Source organism: Vanacampus margaritifer, chromosome 1 (genome assembly GCF_051991255.1).
Source record: "Vanacampus margaritifer isolate UIUO_Vmar chromosome 1, RoL_Vmar_1.0, whole genome shotgun sequence".
Taxonomy (NCBI): Eukaryota; Metazoa; Chordata; class Actinopteri; order Syngnathiformes; family Syngnathidae; genus Vanacampus; species Vanacampus margaritifer.
This window is the reverse complement of record NC_135432.1, coordinates 33,877,002-33,887,054: the sequence shown is the minus strand read 5'-3', so window position 1 is coordinate 33,887,054 and position 10,053 is coordinate 33,877,002. Positions and strand designations below refer to the sequence as shown.

General features: G+C 40.5%; 1 protein-coding gene across 1 annotated transcript in view; it reads left to right on the top strand.

Moving 5' to 3' along the window:
- Nucleotides 1–400: 400 nt before the first annotated feature.
- Nucleotides 401–10,053, top strand: part of xirp2a (xin actin binding repeat containing 2a) — a 60,363-nt gene continuing 50,710 nt past the window's right edge. The window contains exon 1 of the mRNA XM_077550640.1: nt 401–595. Within this exon, the coding sequence (XP_077406766.1) occupies nt 401–595 (195 nt within the window). The remainder of the gene's footprint in view (nt 596–10,053) is intronic.

Genomic DNA, 10,053 nt, shown 5'->3' with positions numbered 1-10,053 from the left:
GCTTGGCTTTTTTAGTTTCTGAGAAAAAGGATATTTGTCTGAGGACCCAAATGCAATAAAAAGTAGTCGTGACGGCCTCCTGCAAGAAAGGGTTTCTTTAAGGTAATCGTATTGAATCAGAAACACTTTTTTGCTCTGCTCCATTCTTTGCTCTGGCAGCCTCACTCTTTTTCCCCTCTGTGCGAGTAATTACAGGGAAGATGAGGGGAAAAAAACATTGGCGAACTTTCGCTTTCTCCTCCTCCTTCCAGCCTGCTCAACTTGTGGAGCTGCTCGCACAAAGAGTAACCCTGCAACAATTTTCATTCACCTTCTGTTAGTCCCTCATCTTGTCACCCACACGATACACTTCCTCGTCTGAAGGGAAAAGGAAGGTGGGGGATACAGTTTCTTGAGGACAATGGAAATTCAATCAGGAAATGGAGAGGTTGTGGCGGGCCCAGCGTCCTCAGGCATCCACTCCCAAAGCCACCATAGGCCACAGGTAGAGACATCAGAAGATCCAGTGCTCAAAGAGGACCTGCAAGCTGCTAAGAGGATTGAAAGGTTTGATATCCCGCTTGATAGCCTGAAGAGGATGTTTGAGAAGTCAACCGTGAGTATAGAAACTCTTTTAAATTCCCTCTACTCCTTGGTTCAATTTCCACATTTTTTTTTCTGCCGTATGCTTTGCATTTTCTGTTGAATATGTCACATAGATGGATGGGTTTCCTGTGAGTTGAAAAGAAATGTGAAAAATGTATGCAGAAGCCACAATTAGTAGGCCAAGCATCTGGTAGACAGATCACTGTTGGGAAATTATACACTTGGAAATTTATTACCTCACCCAGATTTTTTTTCTTTTTATTGCTTATTTGTTATTGTGCAAAAACTACCATACTACTTAATTTCCACTGAAAACACTGCAGCATTTTTCTTACTTGAAACATTACACGAGTCCTTAGTGAATAATGTATGTTATCTTGTGTAGCAAGTGGTGACATACTTAAAAAAAAAAAAAAAGTAGCTAAAACGTTAAAAATATGATTTGGACAACATGTATTATTTGGTTGAACTGAGTGGAGGGGGGGAAAAGTGCACATCTCTCCTGCGCCGTTTTTCCATCTCTGCTGGCAACCTGAGAGGAAAGTCTCACTCACATTTTCCTAATATCTAATGATGACTTTGAGAAGCCCAGACGACCTACTTTTTGACCCATTGCGGTGTTGAAATTTACTGCACCAAGTTTTGGGAGGATGGTGAATGGAAACTTCACCATGATGATCCAAATCCTCTTCCCAATGCCAGAATACAACCCTGTGCCAATGCATTATTGGGAGCGTAGTTATGCAGTGCCAGTCAGTGGCACAGACACACTAGAACAGTGTCACTGGATAGTGCCATTCAACACCCTGTTATTTGAGACAGATGTATGGTCAAGAAGGATTTCAAAATAGCCCAGTAATTGCTAAGTTGGCTGTAGCTGGACTCACATCAAACATATCTAAAAAGAAAGTAAACAAGGATCACTTGAGGTCACATCTGGCAACCGAGGTATAAATATTCCACACAGATGACTGTGGCTAATGATCTGCATCGAAAATAAAAAAAGAGGCACGATTGCATATTTGGAGAAGCTGAAAAAAGCTGATACTTGTTTTAAATGTCTAGAATAACCCTGTTTTTGTTACTTGAACTTTTCTGGCAAAAGAAACCATGATAATGGGAAGTGTGCATGATATTTTTTGGCTACACATGCCAGAATGTAAAATCAAACATTGGAGTTCAAACTTGTTTCAGAGGTTCAACCAAATGTATTGCAAATGCCTGTGCCTCAGCCCACTCTTCATTATTACATTACTTCCAGAAACAGTAGCAAGCTGTTTGTAGTCACTTCTTTTTCTGTTAACATCATTTTTTTAACATGCTCCATATGTTTAAAGTACTTCTCCCTTTTCTATTGCAACTAGTGTACAGCTGTCACATCATTAGCTGCACATACAGCCCACTCACCAGTCACAACATTAGGTACACCACCATCCATTTATTATTATTGCGCTTGTCCTCATTAGGATGCCGCTGGAGCCTTTCACAGCTGACTTTGAGCAAGAGGCCCAGTGCACCCTGAACTGGGCACGAGCCAATCACAGCTTTAGGTGCACTCTTACTAGATTTTGTTTTGGATCTGCCTTCCTATACAAAGTAAACAATGCCTGGTGATAGTGTAGTCACCGCCACCCCCCCACGCCACTGCAAAGTAAAACAACAAAAATAAATATCTTCTGTATGTCTAAAAATAAATAATACCTCTCAGATTAATTTATCAAAACATTGTAAATGGACAAATCTTGATTGTAATTTATTGGTATACTGCATCAAGAGCGCTTAAGACGTCTTTAGATAGATGCTAAATCTGTGTTAAGCTTTGTCGGCACATATGTAGGCAGTTTCTCAGCCAGACACTAAGGCCCCGTCCACACGAAAGCCAGTTTCAATGTATCCTCACAAGTTTCTTACGTTTAAAGGTCCCATAGTATGAAAATGCACTTTAGTGGGGTTTTCTATCAATAATATGCATCCCTGGCCTGTCTATAATCCAACCAGGCCTGAAAAAAGTCAGTCTGAGACTTCTTTAGCTTTCTCCTCAAATGTGTGCTTCAAACGGGCAGATTAAACTTCCGTGACTTAGTGACGTCAACAAGACATGGAAGTGCACTCGACCCCGCCCCCTCGGGTTAGTGGCACCGCCTCTGGTAAAGGTTTGTCACGCCCACTGAAATTCGAGAAGCTGGCTGCTCCTTTCTTTTTCTCTCCCTGCTCGCAAATGCTCCGTGGAGAGGGGAAACATTGATCAGGAAAAAGGGGTTGCTTCCTTCGTCCCAAGTCTTTGAGAAGACCTTTTATTTTTGAAGGACGTGTACCAACATCATTTCTCAAAGGACAGTTTTGTTAGTTAAAGGCTGTTCAGAGCTGGATTAACAACACGTTTAAACATAATGGATTGGTCCCAACAGTGTGACACGACTGCAAACGGGAAAGATGTAATCTTAACATTTTTGATTTAGCCTTCCTTCCTATCCTTTCTAATAAGAGATGTGCTCATTCTACCATATTACTGGTGTATTTTTAGTGGCTAAAGTGGGAGCTACATTTGTCGTGTGGAGGTTGTTTGGTTACAAAAGGTCAGATATGATAAAGCAGACGGTGGTTGAATAATATGAAGCGGTTGCATATTATTTTGTCAAGATACAATCCGTGGTGGCTAATTTGCCGTGACTGGCAACTCGCTACCTAGTTGACATGACTTTGCGATGGTAACCGGCCGCTAAGTGGTCTTGACAAGACTTCTTGCACGCTGCGACCGCGCAGTGGCCTAAATGTGCACATTTGTGTTATTCATAACCGCTTGGAAATGTCTACAAGCATTCACAGCAAATCTGAAACATTCACAGCAAAATAACATTTGCGGGAGATTTGCCGGTTATGGCAAAATAACCATTGCCTAAACAATCACAAACTAACGCTACAACATAGTCTCTGTAGTAACTTTATGCCATTTTTTGTTATGGTAAAACGTTATGCCACTTTTCCCCATATTAAAAAAGTTCTCAAATGTGTAAAAGACATGTCTGTATTTTTCTTTTTTTCTGCTCCCATGTCCAGTCGTTTACGATACGATACGATACGATATATACTTTTATTTTCCCCATGGGGAACTTTTTAATTTTAATTTATTTTTAATTTCCATTTACAACATTAGCACATGGCTACCATGACCCAAATCACTGCCCCTTCGAGAGAGAGAAGGGTACGGCCTAGGCGTGGCCTGGTGCAGCTATTTACATAAAAGTGACACACCCCTAAAACAGGCTGTTTTGAACAGAGCTTCTTTTGGCTGATTTAGGGACAGCAAAAATATGAGATCCAAAGTCAATTTCAACGAATGCATGTCACAGACATGTCTTTTACACATTAGAGAACTGTTTTAGTATGTTGAAAAGTTTAATAATATGAGACCTTTAAGCCGTTCGTCCGCATGATGGCGCGGTTTCAGAGCTCGAAACCGATCACTTTTGAAACCGGGCTCCAAAGTGGAAAGATTTCAAAACGCGCCCCCTACGCGTCCGTCTGGTCACCATATGCATGATACTCGCACGACGCATTGTCGCAGATTGATTACGTATGCGGCAATTCTCACGGAACCATCAGTCTGTCAACAGCAATGGCGAATAGCCATGTCGTAGTCGTGTTGCACAGCCTCCTTAGCTTGCTTATGCTTTTGCAGCAAAATATTTTGCTTTTTTATTCCCACGTTCAGCAAGTGGTGTTGTGCTTGAATCTCCCGCCATTGTCACTTCTCCTGTGTTTGTCTTTTTCGATACAAGCAAAGTCATGTTTGTTCTGTAGATTGCAATAAAGTTAGAAAAAAAAGTGTTTGTCTTTTTCACTGATCCTTCTTCTACGTTTTCCGTTAACTCCCTGTGGTTGCGCTACAGCGCCACTCCAGACTTGGCATATACATTACAGCCGTTAAACGTCCTCAGCGTCTTCTTTTCGACACACGCAAGTCTTGAAATGCTTCTGTGTGTACAAGATTTGTTTGAGGAACAAAGCCGGCTTTGCTTCCATCTGGACAGGGCCTAAAGCTTATAAAATATAACCTTGGCTATAACTCCTTCGTAAGGCAAAATTTAATATTTGATGAAATTTTTTTTCCTCTCCACATTTTTTCATGCTGTGTGCCATTTCAATTATTCAAATGATGCCATGTCATTGGTTGGGCAGATTGACACCCTCCCAAGTGGTCATGGCGCTTAAGTCTCCAATGTGGGTGTACAGTCTGCTTCCATTAAGCCCGAGCGTAAGGTGGTGCACAGATTTATCTGCAGTGCAAAGAGTGTGTTTTCATTGCAGGATTGGGCTTCGGTGGACACGTGTTTGTGTTTACAGCCTGCATCTGACCTTCTGGTCGTCACTGTGAATACAAGGAAGAATGTGCACGTGCAGATTCACATGTACGATATACAGTACAGGCCAAAAGTTTGGACACACCTTCTCATTCAATACATGCTTTATTTTCATGACTATGTACATTGTAGATTCTCACTGAAAGCATCAAAACTACGACGACAACTATGACAACTAACTAACACATTTGGAGTTCTGTACTCATCAAAAAAGGTGAAAATAATAAAATAAATACATAAATAAATAGCCAACATTTTTGCTGATTTTTTTTTGCACATTATTGGCATTCTCTCAATGAGCTTCAAAAAGTAGTCACCTGAAAAGGTTTCTCAACAGTCTTTAAGGAGTTCCCATAGGTAAGAATGTGAAGAGTAAGCAAAAAAAGTAACCAGAGCAAAGGATGACTATTTTGAAGAATCTGTAATATAAACCGTGTTTCCAGTTGTTTCACCTTTTTTTTGTTAAATACATAACTCAACATCAGTTCATACAAAGTTTTGATGCCCTCAGTGAGAATCTCCAAAGTAACCAGTCATGAGAATGAAGTAAATGCATTGAATAAGAAAGGGTGTCCAAACTTATGGCCTGTGCTGTAGGTAATGCCATATCATGCCACGGCCACACATGTACACATGCCACAGCTTGAATGTACTGTATGCAGAGTATAATGTCATCTGATTTAAGTACTGTATGCATACAGTAGAAATCAAATCATGGATTAAAATTTCTTTTTTCCCGCTTTTTTTTGGTCATGTACACACATTCACAGTACTTGAAATTTGACCACTGCATTTGACCCATCGCAGTGAACACACACTGTTGGTGGCACCCACTGGAGCAGGGGGCTGCTTCAGCTCCCAGGGAATATTGGTGCCTTGCTCAAGGACACCACAGCCCTGTATCCAGGGATGGTCACGAACCGTTTCCCAACGTGGCAGGTGACGATCTTAACCGCACTGTCCTGTCCAAAAATTGAGGTGTCGTTCTGCGCTGATGTAATGGCAGGTATTGGCCAGCGGGTGGTAGTGTGGCATTGATAGGCTATGATAACATTGCAACCTTATTAAAGACCTTATTATCTCAGTTATTATCGCCGCTAGGGGTTTAAGTTCATAACTTGTATGAATATATTCATCAGTCTGTCAAATTATCATGATTTACATGAAAAGTCTCTCCATCTGGCCTTACTGGTGTATTTAAAGCAAAAATGTAACGGGGGTGTAAATGTTTTGGGCAGATGTAGTTACACCAGACATCATAAAGGAAGTCGTTACGGGGATTTTTTGTCACTTGATTCCCGTGGTTCTGGCAAGGTAACATGACATCACAAGGAATAAATTTAGAGAGCAGAGCTGGCGGTATGGACTCGCAGTATATTTCACAATTTAGCTACTAACTAGCTAGTCCTAACACCACGGATTTTTAAGAGATATTGAATTTAGTCTTTCATGTTCATGTTTGTCCTCTCTGAGCTGTTGTTGTTTATAAGATGTTTATAAGCCACTAAATGGAGTAGGCCTCTGCATGTAAACAGTTGTTTGGCCAAAACATACACGCTGAGAAAGGAGCCTGGGACATAGCCAATTCCCGAGGGAAGCCAAAAACCCATACACTAGCATCCGTGATCACACTCACTTAAATGTTAAGTAAACCAAAAGCCACAATATGTCTGTGAGAAATGGATCTGCACTCGATGAGGACACTGGCGTCTCCATCAAGTCTATTGAGCTTGTAAAAATGCCATTAACTTTTACCAGGCATCTCTAGCGTCTCGCTTTCACTGATTCAAATCTTTTAATGGAGCTGGCAACAGGGCCCACTGTGTGCTCGTTGCAAATGTGCTGTGTGATGATGACTTGTTTCTGCCCGCCTGGGTTCTGGCAATTGTTGCAGTGAGTTTGCCAAATGTGGCACAGGAGTCATTTTAATAAGTAATTGGCCTTCACTCGGTCAAGCTTGTTTGCGAGGGTGCTCTGTCAGAAATATGTGTCAAGGACAGCTTCAGTCTTTTCAAACTTATGGGACTCTTTTTTTGTAGATGGTGTAACTTGACGTTGGTGCAGGCGCAAACCTTGCTGCATCTTTTTGAGAAATGGGCAGACCATTATGCGCCAAGGTGGCCGTTCCAGTGTAGCGAGCGTGTCCTTTGATATGCACCCACATTGACAACTGTCAATACAAACAGCAATGGGAGAGTCCCTATTTTAAGTTGGTATCAGCTAAAAAAATAAAACATAAAATAAAACAACACAACTTTGTTGCACATTCTGTTCTGTCGACAGTTAAAAACACGCACCACAGCGCAGTATCTATTTAATATTATGCATTCAATATTATCAATATATCAAATATATATTATATATACAAAGAGAAGCTTGTTAGGTTTTAGTCAGGAATGCTAGCAAATTCAGAAACACAATCAGCCTGTGATTGATTCACTGATACAGTACTAAATCCGTGGGAATAAACTTTACATTTAATTACAAGATTGGGATGGGAAATGAGGATCAAAAGTTCATGGAAGCAGAAGGGGGTGGGATTATCCAATAAAAAAAAAAGACCAAAAAAGATCAAAAAGGGTTTTTCTTTTAAAGTATTCATGGGCGGGATTTTTGTCTGTGGGAGTGGGATGGGACGGCCCCCGATGGGAGTGAAAATCCACTCCCGTGTCACCCTCTAGTACGCAGCGCGTACGGCATGGCTGGAGACAGCCAGGATGCACACATACAGGTTAAGGATTGGAGCATAAACATTTAGCGGAGAGAGGGCGAGCGAGAGAGAGCGCATGGCAGTAGGAAACTACACAGTCAAAAACCCCCACCTTTTCTACAGAAACAAACATTTGATAGTATGATTCTCTCTCTCTCTCTCAGGGCCCCGTGACCTCCCGGGATCTTAGTTAGCTTATGCCTTGGGCCGGCCCTGATAGGGGCCCAAGGACCAGAGTTGGGGACACCTGGTCTAAACTATATGTATCCTGTGATTGGCTAGTGACCTGTCTAGAGTGTAAACTCAGTAAACACAAATTGTTAATTTTGCACCCTTTACAAATCCTGTACGTATTTGCTGTCTCGCCATCCATTTGCAGTTTAAGATACAAGGCCTTATCATCTATCGTAGACACGCTTCTTTTGTCACTGTGGAGGCTCCTTGCCGCTGCCTGGCATGAAACATAAAGAGAAGCTGTCTCGTCGAGATTTCCTGTGAAAACATTTGGCTGCTTATTTTATTGGACATTCTGATGAGAAAAACTGTTTGAAAAGCAAAGCTTAGATGCCCATTGAACAAGAGGTTTGACATGACTGAGGAGAGACAACCATGCAAAGACCTAGTATAAGGCCCAGTAAAAGGGGGAAAAAATTATAATAAAAAAATTATAATAAAAATGACTTCTCTTTTTAGATGAGGAGGATAAATCATATACAGTCAATGATGAGTAAAATTGATGTACAGTATTTGTATCTGGCATCTCAAGCGAGGACGTACTTCTGGTTTGGGCACGCTAAACATTGCAGATAGACTCTATAAAAGTTCTGAGTTCTTATATAAAATAAAAGACTTGTTAATCGTGTGACATGTGCAATAGGTCCTTGTGTAATGCACACGTATTAGGCACCGAAGAGCGTTGAATTCCACCGGCCTCAGTCAATAACGTTTAAACTGAGGTACTGTTAAAGCTGACATTTCCTGTTTGGCCCCTGAGTGGCTCTTGCATTCGACCGGAATTTGCCACATTAAATTTAGTCACCACATCTCCTTGGCAGACATCACATCAATCTTATAGCACATATGGCTCAGCCAGGCTCTCCTACAGTATGTACAGTATATCTATTTTTGTCTTCATTTTCAACTCAGTGAAGCCACTTCAAAAATATTTCGAGTTGAGAATGTGGATCCTTGATCACCTGGGTAAGCTCAGCTATGATCGATATATAGACCTAATCACAGGTTTCTCAAAAATTGTTTACAGAGGCTGTAATGCAAGTACTCTTTTAAGTGATCTTAAGAGAGGCTTTTGCCTTACATGGATGGGGTGGCGGGTTGAATAGAGCAAATGGCTTCATCAGTGAAGGATTTTTCTGGAACGACTTTGAACCCCAGATGGACTAACTTCATGTTTATTTTTGGCTTAACAAAAAATGTAAAATTTAATCCAAATGCCATAAAACTCAACCGAACAACAACTGCAGCTGTAGGAAAGTGTTGTATATGACAAAAGAAAATAACTAAATAAACATTATTTTCTAATTATATATATATATCCTGCCGAAAAGTCCACCAGTCGCCACAGATGCTAAAATATTTATATATTTTTTTTAACAAAACAGGTGGAAACTACATTATTGTGCACATTTATAACATGTGCACCTTAAATTTAAAGTAGCACAAAGGAACTTTTCAAACTTAATAAAATATTTTCCATAACTCTTCTGATAAAGCATTGACTTAAAACTAGTTGAATGGTACACTTGCCATGGCCTGAAGGGGTCTGTATCATTTTTACTGGCACTTTGAGGAAGATGGTAGGAACACTGTGAAGACATTTAACATTTTCTATGCATATTTTTACTGTTTATGAATTTACTTATAGTATATAGATGCCATATAACTGTGATAATGTTTGTGTGAAATATATTGGACATATAACTGTAGTGTAATGAATAACACTTTCCACTCCCTTCCAGCTGGTGAGATAGGAATGCACATGGGAGGCATGTTCTCAAGTTGATAACACTGTGGGTCTGAGGGAGTCTAGGTCGCATGGTCGTACCTGTCTAATCATATATTTCCGGCTTTGGACGAGACTGGAGTAAACATGTCAAAGAATCACTTGTCTGTCTATTATAATTGCTAACCCTTTGTCCAGCCTCAGAGGAGGAGTATGCTTTTTTCCTCTATAAAGCGACTGTGTGTTTTTCATATGGACACACTGGAGGCTTAACATCACCTTTGAATGTAAGCATTTACACTTGTGTCTTTTAAGAGCTCTTAAAATAAATTCTTTATAAAGAAGGCTTTTTCATCAGATCTCATCTTTCAATTATTTTTGAACACGCAAAGATTACACTTAATATAGTAATCAAATAATACCTTCAACTGCCACAC